The 19,823-nt window shown below is 33.9% G+C and overlaps 1 protein-coding gene across 3 annotated transcripts in view; it reads left to right on the forward strand.

Annotated features, from left to right (window-relative positions):
- Positions 1-19,823, forward strand: part of MET (MET proto-oncogene, receptor tyrosine kinase) — a 112,800-nt gene that overhangs the window by 41,220 nt on the left and 51,757 nt on the right. For all 3 annotated transcript variants that reach the window (XM_032221554.1, XM_032221553.1, XM_032221552.1), the window contains 3 exons: positions 623-814; positions 11,876-12,010; positions 13,878-14,051. In XM_032221554.1, coding sequence (XP_032077445.1) covers positions 623-814; positions 11,876-12,010; positions 13,878-14,051 — 501 coding nt within the window. The remainder of the gene's footprint in view (positions 1-622; positions 815-11,875; positions 12,011-13,877; positions 14,052-19,823) is intronic.

Raw genomic sequence — 19,823 nt, forward strand, 5'->3', positions numbered from 1 at the left:
GATATCTGGCCCCGTCGAGCATACTGGTTGCGACGGGATCCGGAACGCACAACTGATTCACATGCTCTCTATCTAGAAGAAACTTTATAGCAAATACATTTGCAAAGGATGAAGTATCCCTCTTATATCATTAGTTATATTATTTTTTGCTCAAATAGGCAATGAGAATTCACTCTCTTGCTTTTCAAGCCTAAAGATCTAAAATAATGCAGTGGATTTTGGCCCTCCACTGGTGGATTCCTTGTCTGACAGTTTAGAAATATTTGAAATATTGAAAAATATATTTTTACTAAATATTTATATTTATTTGTTAAATAAAATAAATATATATTTATATGTTAAATAAAATAAATATATATTTATATGTTAAATAAAAAACAAATGTAAAATGTATATGTAAAAATAAAAAAATAAAAAATATCAATAATACCATGTAAATTATATATTTACTATAAATTTAATAATACTGTCTTGCTTTTAAAATCTAATAAAATTGTTTTCAAAACTCTTGTCAATATTCCTGGTCTCCTACCTACCACTTTGTCAGCTACTGAAGTTCTGTCATTTTCACTGTCTTCTCTGATTTGCTGAAACAAATGTAGGGGTTTTTTTTTTTTTGCAGACTTTTTCAAGAAATATCTCTTACTGTGGAGCTCAAGATGATGAGTATCGGGTGGAGGTTACTACAGCTTTGCAGCGAATTGACTTATTCACACAGCAATTCAACACTATCCTCTTAACTTCTATATCTGTCTTCATTAAAGGGGATCTTACTATAGCAAATCTTGGGACATCTGAAGGACACTTTATGCAAGTAAGCAATATTATACTACTTGGTTTTTTTTTACAACAAATTCAGTCAGTAAATGCTAAGGATGGGAAGGAAAGGAATCATCCTTGAATGGGAAAGTCGATCCTAAAATTGTAAACAATAATACAAGTTACGATGAAGAAAACAAATAAAATGCTCAGTTTAAAACCAGTAATTTATTTGAAGTAATGACATTATTTCCTCTATAGTGGAATACTTCCTACATTATCTTTTGTTCAATTTAGCATCCACTGTTTCTGGCTTTGCTCTCAGGTTCTAAAGCAATCTCTTATGATACAGGTAGTCCTTTGGATAGGACAGCAATTGTCTGTCATGGGTACAGGGTGGCTCAGTGGCTAAGATGCTGAGCTTGTCGATCAGACAGTTGGCCATTCAGCGGTTCAAATCCCTAGCACCGCATAACGAATGAGCTCCCATTACTTGTTCCAGCTTCTTCCAACCTAGCAGTTTGAAAGCATGTAAAAAATCCAAGTAGAAAAATAGGGACCACTTTGGTGGGAAGTTAACAGTGATCTGTGCACCTTCTACATTTAGTCATGCCGGCCACGTGACCAAGGAGTTGTCTATGGACAGTGTTGGTTCTTTGGCTTAGAAATGGAATGAGCACTGCCCCTAGAGCCGTAAATGACTAGCACGCATGTGCTGGGGAACCTTTACCATAATATCATATGACTAAAATGCTTAACAAGGACAAATCTGGTAGCCCCAGTTCCTGTTGTTATACAAGGACTATATGGGTCACTAAGCAAAAATCTTATGTGATTGTAACTTTTAAGTTATTGACTTTGCTTGTGAGAAGTCAGCAGAGAATGTGAGAAATTGTGATGACATGACTGTGGGAACATTGTGACAGCCAGATCTCTGATGACAGTCACAAGTCCCACTCATTCAGTGCCTTTATAACTTCAAAGAGCTGTTGGATGAAAAAATGAATGAAAATGTTCTATACCATAGCATGGTGGGAGATACTGTATATCTGAATTTTTAAATATCTTGAAATAAATTTAAAATTTTGTCTTTTTAAAGGTACAGCTAAACCATTCTATTTAGATATTAGTTTCTGGCATTGAAAGTTTAGATGAGTGCAAGCTCTTGAAATCCATTTTTATAAGTTGAATAGCTTGTTCAAATAGTAACAAGCATATTTAACTATTGCAGGCTGTAGCTCTCCAGTTGATTTGCAAAAGAAGTCAGCAGTTGTGTGGATAAATAGTAGGGTAATATATTCAGTGAACTGCTTTATGATTAAATGTGATATGGGGAGTAGAATTGTAATTTGCTATAGTTTCCTTTAAAGTGCCAGTCCTTGATGTAAAATATTTTTATACTCTCCACAGAAATAAAAATCAGAGTTTCTTATTTCAGAATAGAATAGTGTTCTTACTCATTTCTATCATAAACCAGATCATTTCATACATTTTATCCCCACTACACTGAACTCTAGAAAATATAACACAATACTTCCAGAGCACGTTTCCTTTGGTAAGGCCAGTCAAGGGACTAAAAAGAATGCTATTGTCTGAAATATATTGTGCCATTAGCAGGAATGACTATATCTACTGTATTGAGTTACTGAGCAAAAATTGTCTTCAATATTGTATTTTAATAACCTGTGGAGTCTTCCCCTCCTCCTCCAATTTTGTTAGAAGAGTCTGACATATTCAAAAGTCCAAAACATATGAATTGCTTTTAATACTTAGTAACATCCTATCTCTTCTTAATATTTTGTCTTGTGATACATCTTTTAGGTATAAAAAATAAGAGAAGGGATGTGAATATTATAGAACATATGTAGGCTTTCCTTTATATTGTTAAGCAAATAGTTCCATGGGTAATAGTTTGAAATGTATTCTCGCATGCTATTTCTTGTGATTATCAATAATAAACAAAATTTAAATGTTGTATCTTGTTACTAGAGTTGCTTAACCTCAGGGTACGGACAATGGTTATATATTAGAACAAATCAAATACTCTAACACTCTGTTTAGATATGATAGTATAATTATTAACAAAATTAACAACAATATATCATTAGTACAGAACTGCATAATTAATATGTTATTAGCAGGTAAGCTGTGCAATGGACTTTTTTTTGTAAAAACTGCAATAAGGAGATGAGGATTTTATTTTAAAACAAAAAATGAAAAATAGCAGCTGTATATAAAATTCTGTTACAATTTCTTAATTTTCGTGTTTGAGCTTTCTGCTAACCATTAGGACCTATGGAGTGCTTAACTGTAACAACTACCCTGATAGTGCAGTCCTATGCTAGTTTCTTCCCAAATATTCCTCTGCTATTCATTGAGTTTCTGATGTAACTGTGCATAGGGTTGGGACACAACTTAGCTTTGATTATGATAGTGTGCATATTTTACGAGACAGACATTCTAACTTTTAACATTTTTATTGGGTTATATAATAAAATAAGATACAAGATACAGATGTAAATAGGTGGGGAGGAAGAGGGGGAAAGACGTAAGGAAGGAAGGTATTTTTCCATTGGGGCCAAAAGGAAACGTTCTGGTTTCATCTTTATCTCCATTTTCAAAATTTTCTGTATTAAAATATGAATCATACTCCCAAAATGTATTTTTGCTTTATCACATGTCCACCATAGATGATAAAAAGTCCCTTCTTTACTTTTACACTTCCAACATTCATTTGACATACCTTGATAAGTAAGTATAAGTATAATCTTTATTGTCATTGTACTTAAATACAACAAAATTGGTTTTAACCTAATTGGTGCAAAATTATAACAGAAACGAAAAAAGAAAGAAAAGAAAGAAAACTAGCATGTGCATGGAGTGATTGTGGTTGTATTTAAAAGTCTCACCACCCAAGGATAGAAACTATCTTTAAACCTGTTTGTTCGGCTGGCTATACTTTGATGTCTTCTGCCTGATGGTAGAAGTGCAAAGAGACACTGACCAGGGTGTGAATCATCTCTGAGTATCTTCCTTACTCTGCTAAAGCAGCGAGAACTGGCAATGTCATCCAGTGGTGTCAGAGGACAACCAATGGTTTCTTGTGCCGAATTGATCACTCTCTGTAGTGCCTTCCTGTCTGCAGCTGTTAAACCAGTATACCATACTGTAATACAATATGTGAGACACTTTCTATGGTGGACCGATAGAAAGAGGTCATCAGCCGTTGTTCCACCTGATTTTTTCGCAGGACTCTAAGGAAATGAAGTCTCTGTTAGGCCTTCCCAATCACCAGAGACGTGTTGTTTTTCCAGGTGAGATCTTGACTAATAAAAACTCCCAAGAATTTAAAAGAGGAAACCCTCTCCACACAGCCCCCCTCGATATATACGGGGGCAGGTTCCTCTCTGTGCTTCCGGAAATCTAGCACCATCTCCTTTGTCTTACTAGTATTTATATGTACATTGTTTCTTGAGCACCATGCGGATACCTTCTGGACTTCTTCCCTGTATGCTGATTCGTCCCCTCCAGTTATGAGACCCAGCACTGATGTCATCTGCAAACTTTATTATGATGTTGGATGGATCAGAGGATATGTAGTCATATGTATACAGCGAGTACATGTATGGGCTGAGCACACAGCCCTGAGGGGAGCCTGTTCTGAGCTTCAGCGTGGAAGATGTAAAGGACCCAACCCTTATTGTTTGTGGATGATCTGTCAGGAAGTCTTTGATCCATTCACAAGTGAGGGGAGGAAAATTCAGGTCTTTATGCATCTTAGATAACTTATCTAGTGTTAAATACCAACAATACAACATCTTATAGAAATTTTCTTTTAATTATAATTTAATGTAAATTTTAAAACCTTCATCCACATATTTTCCCATAGTTCAAGCATCACAGGACAAAAACTATTTTTTTCTTGTTTTCCTGCTGTAAATTTAGGTGTGTCTTATAGTCCGGTGCATCTTATAGTCCAAAAAATATGGTAGTTTACATCTGTATTCTAACATTTTTGCGCTGCCGGCATTTTTTTCTAGCAGGTCTCTGAGGTCTTTAAACACTTGTGGGACAAGCATAACCTTTGCCGATGAGCATCTATTCCCTACAGCATTAACATGTCAGGGAAAGAAACTTTTACTGACAGAATTTCTGTGTGTCAAGCAACTGAGTTTGACAGTTGTAATACCCAAGTGTGCAGCAGCAGAAAACAAAAGTAGAACAATGGTCTTGAAATACTTTAAAAATTTTAGTCATATTGTAATCTGCATTCAAACATGTGCTGCTGATGAATCATATCTCTGTCAATTAGTCCACATCAATACAAAAACCCCAGTTTTTAAATAAAAACATTGAGACATTAATTTACAATAATCTAACTGGCTGGAATATCTGTATTATTAAAATTAATATTACTATTTTTCCCCTACCAAAATAACAAGAGTTAATAAAAGACCACCAGATGTCTATTCTGTCCATAGGTATTACCTACCTAGAAATACCCCAATAATATTAGATAAATCAAACATATCAGCATATTAGCTGCAAATCAGAAAACAAATTTTCAGTTTGTCTAATTTTTCAAAATGAAAAAAGGATACTAACACTTTATCAAACATTGCATATGTCTATGTAATATATACTGAACTAGTGAAAACATCCTTTCCAATTAAGATCTTCTATTTTTATATTGAAGATCAAGTCACTACAACCAAAAAAACAATAAATGTTTATACCAGCTGCTAAAGGTAATTAAGTATCAGTCTTGGAAATAGATGTAGTATTTAAAATATAGACAGCAATCTTACACTTTTATTTTTTTAGAGCCTAATTGTATTGGGAGTAGGGAATATTTTTTTCCTGTCGGAACACGTGCTACATAGTCATGTACATAATTGTTTTGGCTAAAACAAAAGTGTGAAAACTTTGTACTGGTCCTTAAATATCCTTGACTTCAGAGCTGATAAAATATTGTTGAGTTTCTGTTACAAAACAGACTGCTAATAATTTGACTAAGACAGCTGTCATGCATGAGAAAGAAAAAAAACTTATTCTATATCCACCCTAAGCTGTATGACAAGTCGTCTTGCAGATTTTCCCTTTTCTTTCCATTCCCTCCTCCCATCCACCCCCAACATGATTTTGCAGCTGTTTCTGCTTCTTACAGTTGTAATTGTGGTTGGTGCTTGGCTGGGAACACAATCTCAGTACAGCTGTTGAGTGCTAAGTGAATTTGGAAATTTTTCCGTGGTTAAATAAAAAGAATTATAGTATTTCAACCAGCAATATTATGAGTGTGTAAAAGTTGAGTTTTGTCCATTGAAGGCTAATCAACAAAGTTCTATGTTCCTTTGATTGATGTTCCTAAAAAATGGCTATAATCTGTCTGATCATATCCTCATTGTCTGTAATGATGATCAATGATACTTTAAGTGTCTATTCTTTCACTGGAATTATAAATTTTATCTGTCTCAGTGTTTTACAGATGTTTAGGAATTTTGCACATGAGAAATAAGACCATTATAAGACATGATCTTATAAAACATAAAATGTACATCATTGGATTTACTGTTGTGTTGGACTGATCCTTTGCTGCTAATATAGCCATAGTTTTCATCTGTATAGAATAGTCAATCTTATCTACTTCTTTCATTTAAATTGCTGTACAATTATCTTCATGAAACAATTGCTTTATTTGAATAGTGTACGCTTAAATTATGTAAAATTTAATGATCATATCAACAAACTTAGTCCAAGTAAGTGAATTGTCCAATAATTAAGCCATTCCGGAGATTATGAGAGATATTGTAGGTTGGAGTGCTCAGCATGAGAAATGTTGAAATAAAACCAATTCTTGAAGCAACTATTTTTTCTAATAATAATATTAAAATAGTTACAATCCTCAAAACAATGCCATTATAGTGAATGGATTAGAAATGTGTATAGCTAAAGTGATCTTCAAATGTGTTAATTTTAGAAGGACATGGTAAAAATGTTGTGAAATATAATATAATTTGAGCATATATCTTCTGGATAGTGGTTTATAGCTGCCGGTGATCCATAAAAAAACCCAGGCAGAGTTTGATTTAATTTTAAGCACCTTATGTTTATTTTAAAAAGTCTGAAATTGGTGGTTGCCAGTGTTGATCCTCATTATGATAAAAAGTTACTATGTACAGTTTTATTAAACAGCAAAAATTTACTTCATTCACTTTATTAAAATAATGATATGCAGGCACATGTAGGGTTTAATTGGTAATTCAGACTTTGCATGTATATTAAGATAAATTGATAGTAATAAAATGCTGCAAAGAATTTATCTGGTAGCCGTGCACTCCTGGCTGATTACTTACTTTCATTTTAAGTGGAACATTAATCTTTTGCTCCTGTGTCATCTTCAGTACTTGCCATCTCCATAGACAGCAATTATTGAGATATTCTGAGTTGCCATGAAAAGCTGCTATATATATTTGTTGATTTGTTGACTATAATTATGTTATAGTGCCAAAATGAATATATCAGCAGAAATTGCATTATAAATCTAACTCATCCATTTAATCAGAAAAGTTTGGTATATTCTTTATGGCATTAAGTCCAACATAAATAATTTAGTATGAGGAAATCCTATATGAGGAAATCACCAGAACTGGCTAGATCAATCATTTGGCAAGGTTATTTGTTACATCAACATTTTCTATGGGTATCAGGATCTGGTTAGTCCCTGGACTGAAGGCTGCTCAGGAATTCCACATACTATCCATGAGACCCTTAAAAGAAAACAATGCATATCTTTATACTATTAAAGCTCTGTTGGTATCCTGAAGTTGGCCCAAACAGTGCACTATAAAGCAACAATTTTTGAATTAAGGTATCTAGAATCCATTAATTTAAAGAATGCATAAAATAATCTGGGACACATTCAATTCCCATCTATGGAATTGAAATTTTAACAAGTTTATTTGCAAAATGAAGGCTGTTGCAGCATCCCTGTGGTCATTTGCTTGTGATTTCTGATATTCCCTGATTTCTGATCATACAAGTGAAGTCAATTGGGAAACTCACAGAAAGCCAAAATTTGTTCTCACTCCCACTATGTTTTTCCTTAATTTAGTAAACAAAATTACTCCTGCTTTGACCAAAATGATTACAGAAAAACCCATTTGAAAAATGGGAATCTTAAAATCTAATATAAAAAATAATTATTCAAATGGCTATTTAAACAAAATATGCCAACAGTCTAATTGTTCAGTAACAAAAGTGCTAGGTGTACCTCCAATGCAACATAGTCCGTAGCATGTGGGCCAACTCATAAAAGAAAGAATTCTCTTCAGATCGATGTCTTCCTGATCTCTGACACATGTGAAATCTATGCATCTTTCCTTATCCTTGCATAGAAAAGGAAAACAAAGTCTCTTAAGTATTTTGGAACTAAGACATCATAGGTGAAAAGCAGCATTTTAAAAACATATTGGTATTCAAATGCAGCAATCATAAAATTGTGATACATTATACCGTAATAATGGCTTTCACTCACTAGCAATCTGGGTACTACATTTTGTATAAACTGCAGTTCTAGAAAGTCTCAAAGGCAGCCCCAGGTTGAACTTGCTATGGCATAAATTGCTGTCAGTAAGATCTCTGATACCAGGAAGTGCCCTAGCTTAAGCTAGGCAAAGACTCCTAACCATTGCTTCAACCTGTTGTTCTAACAGGAACCAGGAGTCTAAAGAAAGATTTGAGATTTTTGAGATTTTATTGACATTTGTAGGCCGCCCTTTTCCCTGAGGGGACTCAGGGCGGCTCACATAAAATCAGGGAAGGGGAAATGCAGACAATAACAAAGACACATATAATAAAAACAGTAACCAACATGCATTCATCATTCGCGAGGGGCAACTATTTTCATCCCCAGGCTAGCCAGTTCTTCAAGGCTAATTGGAACTGATAAGGAGCTGAGGTGTTTCTGGATTAACAGTAAATTTACCTTGTTGAGATTCAATTTAAGTTTGTTTGTTCCATGCAGTTTCTCATAGTCTCTGGGCTCCATATGTAGATGTTTAAAGAATCTCTGGCCTGACTGAAGTGGTGATAAATTACTGCGTATTATCTGTATACAGATGATGCCTCATCCTGAATTGGTGAACGATCTCTCCCAATAGATTCATATTTTAAATACAAAAGCATAAATGGAAAGTTTAGTCCATTCATATAGATTAATCTGTACTTGCATGCAGCTTTGAAATGTGTTCATTATTATATTTTTCGCTCACTCCCCTTACTACAAAACCAACCATAGACTTGATTGCTCTTTCATCACACTTATTGACTGGACTTGCTAGTGTCTGGAATTGCCTAATCAGGTTACAGTAGAATCACCATAAAATGGTGCTTCTTTGTCCTAGAAATTGCAGATGGTTCAACAAGATATCAGGGTTGATGGTACAATACTGAAAGCCATCAGGAAGTCTAAAAGGGCAAGGAGGTTCTGAAGTGACGATCTATCAGAGTGACCAGTGTTTTTTCCATCCTTTATCTAGAGCTTTGATTCATAAGCTGCATTTGAGGAAATGTGAGTGTCCCTAACAGGATTCCTGATTAGCAGTTGCTGGAAAAGTCTGTTCTTTGCACCCATAGTAAGGATTTAGCCTTCAGCCTGCATTGCTAGGACAAAGTTTTGTGTGTTTATTTGCTACAAATTCCAAATTGAATAAAAGTGGGTACTTCTGAAACACCAGTTTACTGGCATCATGACAACAACAGGAAACACTTCTGGCAGAATATTATGAATGTGTTTTGGAGGTTCTCTGGAGATTAGGACTATTGCTCAGTGAAGAAATAATTTTTGGCGAGAAAAAGCCTGAATGACTGATAAAAAGGCATTCCTGGCATTTAGCAATGGATATGGAAGAGACAGAATATAACTGCAATAAAGGTATTTGCAGCTGTGGACTTACCTCTCATAAATTCCAAGATTAATTTGTATTTTCATGCAGCTTTGCAATGTGTTCTTTGTTAGATTTTTTTACTCTCCCTCCTGATCATAAAACCACAATAACATCTGAAATATGGTTTAAAAACCATGGTACTTAAAGATACACATTTTTAAAAAAATTCCTCTGCATTGTTACACAGTAAATTCAAGTTTATATTAATTGTTTCCCAATGTCCATAAAAGCGCCCCCGAAGCTAACAAACAATTCAAATATTTGTTTGTTGTTTGTTCATTCAAAAAAAAATATATGCTACCCATCTCATGGCTCAAGGCGAGTCTCAGCAGCTTAAAACATAATAAAACATACAGATATAAAATAATTATAAATATAAAAATGAATTAAAATTACAAAAGATTAAAAAACCTAAAAAATAAGCCAGACATATTTGGAACAGAGGTGTGGTGATTTCTTATTTATTACTGCACCAGTTACTTCCAGCCGCCAGCTTCTTCAGTGCCCCATGCCACTGCCATAGCCAAGTTTTAAGGCTTTTTCTAAAATGATTTTTAAATTAGTACAATTTTTACTGATTTATATAATTTTGCATTTTCTTTTTTTTTTAAAGTCTTTATGCCCTGATGAGAAAAATTTATTGAAAATTTTATTCTTAGGCTATTTACAGACAGAGGGATACTCATCAATTTCCTCTTATATCTAAAGCTACAGCAAAACCTCCAAAATACTGTATATACTCGAGTATAAGCCTAGTTTTTCAGCCCACTTTTTGGGCTGAAAAAAGCCGCCTCGGCTTATACTCGAGTCAGTGAAAAATTTGCCCGAAATGGAGGAGAAAAAGGGGCGGGGCCATGCCGCTGGGTGACACTCGTGAATGGCCCAGTGCCCCTGTGAGTTTCCCCTCCCTCTGTGTCAGTTTGCCGCGCAGCGCGCACCGCACCATCCTCCCTCCTCACGTTCTAATGTAATGCAGGGCTGTCTTACGATTCCCCTTCCTCCCCCTCCTGCCGCTCTGCAACAATGTCCCACCTCCTCCTTGGTATGGCAAGCAGCCACATAGCGATGTCCCACCTCCTCTGGTACAGTGATCCAATGATAGGAATCACTGTGCCGTGTGTCATAGGAGGCGGGACATCGCTCCCGCGGCTGCACGGGACATCATCATCACAGCGGGACATCAGCATCATGAGGTGAGTGAAGTATTTCATTGAATACACCGCTAGTTTACTGTTTTTCTTTGAAATAAATATTCAAAAACATTATTGGTATCTATTTTTATTTTTGAAATTTACCGGTAGCTGCTGCATTTCCCACCCTAGGCTTATACTCGAGTCAATAACTTTTCCAGTTTTTTGTGGTAAAATTAGGTGCCTCGGCTTATATTCGGGTCGGCCTATACTCGAGTATATACGGTAAGTTTCTAGACTGAGACTTGATAAAGCATTAAAGAATATTAGCTTTTTCGGTTGGGTTTAGAAAACTAATATGTAGCTATGTACCTGTCAGCCATGTTAGCTCCATATTAGCAGAACTGTTTGTGCAATTTTGAATGTCAGCACTGCATCGTCATAAAAATGTAGTTCTGTATCTATATAAATATAAAATGTTAGAACCATCCTGGCCCAGGAATGCTGGCACTTGAACTCCACAAGTCATAAAGGGCCAACCACCTCTGATGTAGATGATTCATTAAGAAGTAGGAGTTTTAATTTTTGCTTTTCCTTTCTATTTTGCTTTTTGAAAAACTGTAATTATTTTGTACAATCTAATGCCTAATGTTTTAACTGTGACAGTGAAAGTACCCCTTTCTCACCTGTATTATTTCCTAAACAAAATCAATGTCTACCATTAGTTCTTTGGAATAATATTTTTTTTAAAAAAAAAAACTGTTGTATCCACTCATTATGAATTACATCCAGAGAGCAGAACTTGAACTGAAAAAGGATATGGGAAGAAAAAAAAAATAACCAGAGCCATAACCGATGTAGATCTGCAGCCTAATCTCCTTCCTGCAGTGCCAATGCTCCATTCAAGTTATCTACAGTAGCTTCTGCCTATATTCAATTATTCTCTCCACCTCCCCCCATAAAGCAATAGTTGTAGATTAAAATCGCTGTGTGATATAAATATAAACTGTGTGATTGTTGTTAATATTTCTCTTTTTTTAGATAGTGATCTCTCGTTCTGAACACACAACACCTTACATGAATTTCCATTTAGATTCTCAGCCTGTTTCTTCAGAGGTTATCATTGAGAATTCTCTAGGCAATGATGGGCATATTCTGGTGATCACTGGGAAGAAGGTAAAATATTATTCATATTTTTTTTTGTGCTCAAGTGCATTTTTGGGCAATATATGTACATATAGATACATATGTGTACATATACAGGTACACATATAATGATAATAGTGTTTACATTCAGCTACTTTAGTTTTTTTTTCTGCTTTATACATTTCCTTCTGTATCAAAGAAAAGTGAAAATATATTATTTTATTGATAGATGGAACCCGAAAGAGTTTGGCTTGTGTACCTCTCAAGTTTTTCATGAAAATAGATGAGATCATGAAATGATTATACTCCAAGTTTAATATTTTATAATACATCACTAACTTTTAAATGGAATGCATCGACCAACTAAATTTCTTCTTTACATTTGATTGCAAAAGGGAAAATCACCTATTTCCACTCAGGACTGAATCATTTAATATAATCTGCGATTCCAATTATTTTTCCTTTGCAACCTTTCCAGACATGTGTATATTGTATTTCCTCACTGTTTTTCCTAAGGAGGCAAGTAAATGAATAACTGAGTATTGTTTGAATAGGGAAGCTATTCCCTATACAAACCAACCAAAGAAAGGAAATGTAAATATAAGGTTAGATGCCTTCTTTTTTTACTTTGGTGGAAAGTATGTAGGACAAAAATACACAATAACTTAAAAGAATGAGACTTTAAAACTTCCTGCTCTTTGTTAATTTTATATGAGGATTAAATAGCATATGAAACTTCTTATTATCCGTTTCTTCTACACTTTTGCAAACTTAGGGTTTATCAATTAATTTCTACCTTCTATAAGGCTATACAAAAAAGTCATGGAAAAGAAGCAAAGGTAATCTGATTGATTACTTCTGATAGTCTTCATTGATCACAAAAGTATTTTAATTTTTATGAACTTTTATTTAACTTTTCCTATCCCTATAGCTATAATACATTATTATCAGCTTATTAGTTTTCGTACCTTAAATGAAAGTAACTGAAAGCAGAATGGTGTACATGCAAAGCAACAAAATGATGACGATCATCATCATAATAATCCCAATAAGAGGGGGAGTAAAGAATATAATAATAAATATAAATAATATAATGCAACACAACAACATGGACCAATACACATAGACATTAGACAGCATTGTGAGAATTAGGAGTTCAGCAGAGTGATAGCATAAGGGAAACAAACTTTTCTTTTGAACAAGGCATTGCATCCAATGAATTCCACACTGACCATGAGATTAGACTATGCATATTGCTAGATTTTGTTTGTTCTTGTTTGAATGTCTGCTAATCTTGAACCTGGGAATGCATAAACATAGCTTTTAAGTTCAAATTTAAATTGACCAGGTTATGATCTTAACTATACATACTTAATATTAAGCCCCATTAATGTCATCATGCTCAACTTCAGGCTGTAAATTATATAGAATCTACTTTATAATCTATTTATACTAGTATATGGTAACAAAATATGGAGCACCTTTGCAAGTACAATAAGATAGATGATTTTTTGCATGCTTCATCAGGAACTCTTTTTGTTGTACAATTCCTAGTGACAGACAGGTTGCTTCCTCAGATTAGAAGTAATTCCTCCTTAGCTGATGTTTTACATAACCAAAAGATAAAATCCTGCAGAAATGCAAATGGAGCAACAAAACTGAAAATCCTTGAAAAAGGTTTGACAAATTCATGATAAATAACAATAAGAGTCCACAGTCTAATGGGTAGCTCTCATTCATAACACAAGAAAATTTCACAGGACGTGAATTACATACCTAATGCTAAGCTATATGTTTCGGGTTTTTTGTTTTGTGTTGTAAGGTACCTTAGCTTTGTATAAATCTTCTGCTAATCTTCATAATTAGTTTCTATTCTCTGTCATGTTTTACCCATTAGGTAACCAAGATTCCACTAAATGGACCAGGATGTTCTCACTTCAGCACCTGTGGTCAATGCCTTCTAGCCCCTTCTTTTATGAACTGTGGATGGTGTGGCAATCAGTGTGTGAGGCCACATGAATGTCATATAGGAGGATGGACACCAAACATATGTTTACCTAAAATCTCTGAGGTAAAATTACCTTTATCTTTTATTTACTGACACTGCATAACATGAGTCAGATCATAGTTAACAAATACATATTATTTGTAAGTTGCTATAGCAATAAGTATGTATGGTCTTCAACAATTTCTCTTTTCATGTTTTGAAAGATATTTACCTAACAAAGAATAATTAACTTATTCCCATATGAGGGGAGATGAGGTCCACTGCTGTTAATTGACTATACTTCCTATTTATATTTTGGCTCACTCTATTCCTTCCCCTCCCCAATTATTTGAAACCTACATAGACTGTCACATTATGGGATATCAGTGAAGCATAAAACTATAACACAATAGTAGCCATAATATAGGAGAAGCATTTCTGTAAATTAAATATTATGTTGTGTTCCTTATGTTAATTTGCACTTATAGAATGGTCCAGACGTGTGAACATCTCACCGCAACTATTTTCTTACTTGAAACTTTTGCCAAGGCTTCTGTTTACAACATGATGTGAAAGCAGTACAGATGCAAAGAAAATACCTTTGTGCTTCTACAGGAATTCTATGAAGCTGAGATAGGGAAATGCATGAGCCTTTATTCTGATATTTGCAGCTAGGTTAAAACTGGCAGAGGTTCAGAGAAGAAAATGTGATCTGATACTGTCTTTTACATCTGATTTCACCTAATTAGAAATCATATCATATCATATATCATGTCATATCGTATATATCATTACTTACAGGACTTATATAGCTTCCTATATGATATATTATAACCATAGGTGTCTCAAAACAATCCCTAAAAAGAACTAAAACAGTATGATACTGTTTTCAAAAAATCTTGGCACTGATTGAAATAAATAAAAAATATTTTTGCCTCTGTTTAATGTGATATCAATTCTAGAGAGTTAATACTTTTTCTTTAAGCAATCCATCTTATCTTTTGCACCCACTATAGTCTTCATATAAGCCACTTTGAAAGGGGAGAAACAATAGCCATATTCAGCTTTAAAAGTTTGTAAATAAAAGAGCAAATAAGAGTAATATTACATAAAGGGGTAAAGAACGTAATAGCTCATTGCTGTTTTAATTTAGATATAGTCACTGTAAAATCTTCAGAGGTGGTCTCTTGTGTTTAACAAAATAATTTTCTATTAAGTATTAATTTTCTAATAATTATGAAAGTCTAGTTTTACAGAATGGTTGTGGCATTTGTTGATCCTAATGCATACTATTATTACCAGCTATATTACACTATATTTTTCAGTAGCAGTCACTTTGTTTTTACCTGGACAAGCATACACATAATAAATCCTGAAATGCTTTATTTTTTAATAAATGTTTTAATGGCATTCAAAACATATCTGATTGGTAAAATAAAAAATGTATTGTTATTGGAACTTAAACATGTATTCTAAGCAAAGTGGAAATAAAAGAGAAAACCATACAGAAATGGAATATTAGCAGAATAATAGGAAATACGTTTTCCAAAGTGGCTTGTGACTTCAGGAAAGATTAGTGAACATCCTTTCACTGTCCTGCACTTTACTAATATATACAGACACACCATAGGAAAGGAAATCAATCTTGTTTAAAAAGGAGCCTTTATAGTCATTTTAAGCGAGCCCATACAAACTAAATGAGGGTAGATGGCAGACCCTAAATAACTTAAATTATGAAGTCTGATTCATAGTTACATTAGGCTCTTGTGTAGCTCACGTAGTGTACAAGGGTGGTTGAATGAATATAAATCATATTTAAAGCTACATTAAGTCCCTTTATTCCTGTGAGGGCAAGGACTAGGTCCCTTAGTGTGGCTGAGATGTCATAAGCTGATGAGTGTACAGAGTTAGCATAAAATTGTTTCAAACCACCCTGTTTGACTCTTTGTGACATGGTGAGAGCATATTATCTCCGTATTACCAACCTACATGAAGTAATTCCAAAGGTCTGGGTTGGGTTATTGCTTTATCTCATATTTTTTTTAAAGGAAGTGCTAATTTGTTAAATGGATACAGGCTTATGCTTTTTGAGGAGTAATTTTGTATGAAGATAATAAATGACAAAAAAATATTAAAATGTACTCGATTGATTTCAAGCCATAGTTCATGTGCTACATATATTTTAGAAAATGTAATAAATATTCTATGACAATGATAAATAGTAAAATATCCCCAGAGCATATGCCATAGTAAGTGGAAGATTTTGAGGTTTTGTTTCTAAAAGGAAAGAAATGATGCATTTGTGTTCTTAAATCTTTATGGCTGATAGCTGCTGAAGCAGATTTTATGCTTTGCTGAACCATGACAGTTAGTCATACTACTAAAAAAAAGATTATTCATATTTGGCCTGTAGCTTTAATATAGCACAGGACTGTTTTGGCTGTTAGAAATGCAAAATAACCTCTGGTTTTTGCAATAAAACATGAAAATCCTTAACATATAAAATCATTTTTTGGAAAGAAGAATATAATTAAAAATGTGAAATGAAATTTTTGATGTTAAAGTGAACATAGAGTAGTTATTATAAAAGTCTGAGTCAGTATCAATATTACATTTGCCAATAATGTGGTGAGAAAATTTTTTAGTTGAATTTCAGATCACAGAATCATCCAAGCAATATCAGCTACAGATCTAGAGCCATTCCAATTTAGCCTTAACACAGGGGATTATGTATCTATGACAAATGGTACAACTCCACAGGTTTCTGCAAATTGTGGGCAAATTCATTTCAATCTACAGCAGTTAAAACTGGATAGCAACAGTGTTGGGATTAGGGAGGTAGTACAAATGTCACGATGGCAACTGTACAACTGAAACCCATTTTGTATATGTGAAGTTGGACAAATATGATCGATCAGATTTGAGATAGATAGGCAAAAATAAGAAAGAAGTAGTAACAGATGTGTTTCTTAGTTGTAGCATTCTAGTTAAAGGGTGCTTACTTGGTGCCCTTATTCCCATTCTTTAAACTCTAAATAGAGTTGACTAAAACCTGCTTGAACAGTAGAATTATTGAACTTAGCTTGCCTACCAGTGATTTCTCTCTTCTCAGATCATTGAAAATAAATAGAAATACAAAGCAATCCAAACTATACCTTATAACCTTTTAAATGGAATAACAATAGTATAAGAATGGCAAAGAAAAAGAATAACTATGTGAATGTATACCTATAATTGTATGTAAGAGAATAAATGACAGTAAAAATATAAAGCACAATATAGGTAAATAATATTTAGCTATAAATAGCTAAGTATAAATAAATAAAGAATTGTACATAAAAATGGATAACAAATAAGGAGATTATGAATACAAGATAGAAATGTATAGAAGGGAAAACACTAACTGCAAAGAAACCGATACGGAACCGCTGTATGATATATGATGGAACTTATTGTTCCTATGTTGTTTTAAGTTATGTGCCTGTTTCTGTTGATGTGTTTATGTGTATAAAATAAAAATTTATATTAAAAAAAAAGAAAATAAATAGGAAGGTGGTTTTCCCCTCAAAGCCCAAAATAAGGAACTTGTGTTGTCTCACTTCTGAAATATCAACTATGCAAACTATTAAATCTTGGAAAATAGAGATGCTTTTAATAAGAAATTTTATTTTAGAAAAAAAATTGAAATCAGATGTTGAGATATAAAAAGTATTTTTGGGGAAAAGGAATGAATACAAGAAAAAACATGGAAAGCAACAGTCACAGCAATTCAAATAAAATCAATATAACCAGCATGCTTGAACTAGCAATTTATTTCAACATGTTTAGAGATTATTGCAAGAGAAGCTAGTTTAAAAAATAACCACTCAAGGCTCAGATGTTACCACTTTTGTCCTTCCTCCCCTTTCTTTTCTTTTTTCTTTTTGTGGATATATTTTTTTAATGTATGTGGAGAACAAATAAAAACCAGCTCTTCTAGAGAAATTTACTGCTGTCCTCACTAACAAAATACTACATTTCTGAAGTTATGAGCCTGGCCCTCATATTGTAAACAAAGTTTGCTTATACACAATTGTTATCTTTCAACAAGTGGTATGATTGACATCTTTTCAGTGTTGTTTGTAGGCTACAAATATCTACTAAGATTAAATAAAAGTTTATCCAAAATCCCATCACAATATTTGATGAGCTTTCAAATGACCTTGTGTGAGTCAGGTGTTTTGTGTTATTTGCCAAGACACACACTCCAGTGGTCTACAGTAACAAAAGACAAGCCAGGCATAATCCAATATTTAGTAGCCAAACACAGGGAAGAAAAAAAAATATTCTGTCTCAGGCAGTGACCAAATAAAATGATTCAAGCAGATCCACGTTCAAGCATAAATCTCTTAGCAAAAAGGATTTCAAATACAGCATATGTGTTATGCCATCACCCAATATCTTTTTTAAAAAAAATTAAACATCTATAAATATTTCTCACTGCATTCTCTCATACATATCTGCTCAACTGATTTTGTCATTGTGGGACTGTCATCTTCGAAACAGACCCATGTTGCCACAGCCGTCTTTTCATTTCTCAGCTTGCCACACACTATTGGGGGTGGGGGAGAGGTTTGGAATGTCAGGCCAAACAATAACAACTCATCATCCCGTGGGAACTAAGGTCATCTCAACAGGTGCTGGCCAGAGACTTGAAGGAGTTACCCGGGAGACACCAAAACACCTAACTGGACAATGTGACCTGTGACAAGGAGGGATGGGAATATCTATTCTTCAATTATATGAAAACCACGGGAAATAGTGTTGGTTTTGCTTTCGTGCGTGCTGAAATGATGTATTCAGTAAAATAGTTCTTAAAGAGATCTGATCATCTTGGAGGGCTGGCTTAGTTGGGTTCGTCAGTCGGAATCTTGACAAGGACATTTGAAAAGATGAAAGGTTTCAATTGAAAGGATAAAAATATTTATTAAATATTTCTGGCATTTTTATATTTCTTTTACTATTTTCCCCCTAATCCTAAATTATGCAGTAATTGTTTCCAGGTGGTTTACCACCAAACACCAAAGTCTCAAAAAGACCCCATGCAGGACTACAGGTTGTGATACCTAGATATCAACTGTGCATGGTTCCATTTGCAATATTGCTTGAAAAATTAACCAATTCTAACGGAGAGTTCTCCCTTTGGCAGCATTTACATAATTAAAACGTGCAAATATGTGCAAATATGACTCTGGGATTTTCAAATGCGCTTGGAATTAGGTTGATTCTTCGTTGCCCTGGAGCAATTATTTCACTATCATATGGTTTAATATGTGTTTACATGTTCAGAATAACCATTTTTCCTTGGCATTTCATTTTTTATATTCTTACAGAATTAAGCTAAGTACATTATGTAGATACAGTTTTTTTAAGGTGCAATGTTACTGGATATCAAAGAGAACAGTAAACTGAGCATTTTTAATAGAAATATTCTTTTCAGATCCAACAGGAAAATAGAGTTCACGATGAAAGACACAATTGTGCTACTTATTAGGAATAAAATTGCAAATTCTGTAAAACACTATATAACACTTTTATCACAAGTATAAAAAAAAGTTTTGTTCTCTGACCAGGCTTGAATGTTTGCAAAGTTAGATTGTATGTGTCTGTAAGCCCTATAGCATTGTCAATGTTTTATTGATAGTGTCTTGCCAAATGCCGTCCACTGAAATTTATACAACTTCTCTGCTATTCATGCATTTTCCCACCATTGTTACATTTACAGCACAATTTACAATATATAGAAGTTGGTTAGAGTGGGAGGGGAAAGAGCATTTCCTTTTGAGATTGTCATTGCATTGCTAGAATGTAGTTTAT

Source organism: Thamnophis elegans, chromosome 7 (genome assembly GCF_009769535.1).
Source record: "Thamnophis elegans isolate rThaEle1 chromosome 7, rThaEle1.pri, whole genome shotgun sequence".
Taxonomy (NCBI): Eukaryota; Metazoa; Chordata; class Lepidosauria; order Squamata; family Colubridae; genus Thamnophis; species Thamnophis elegans.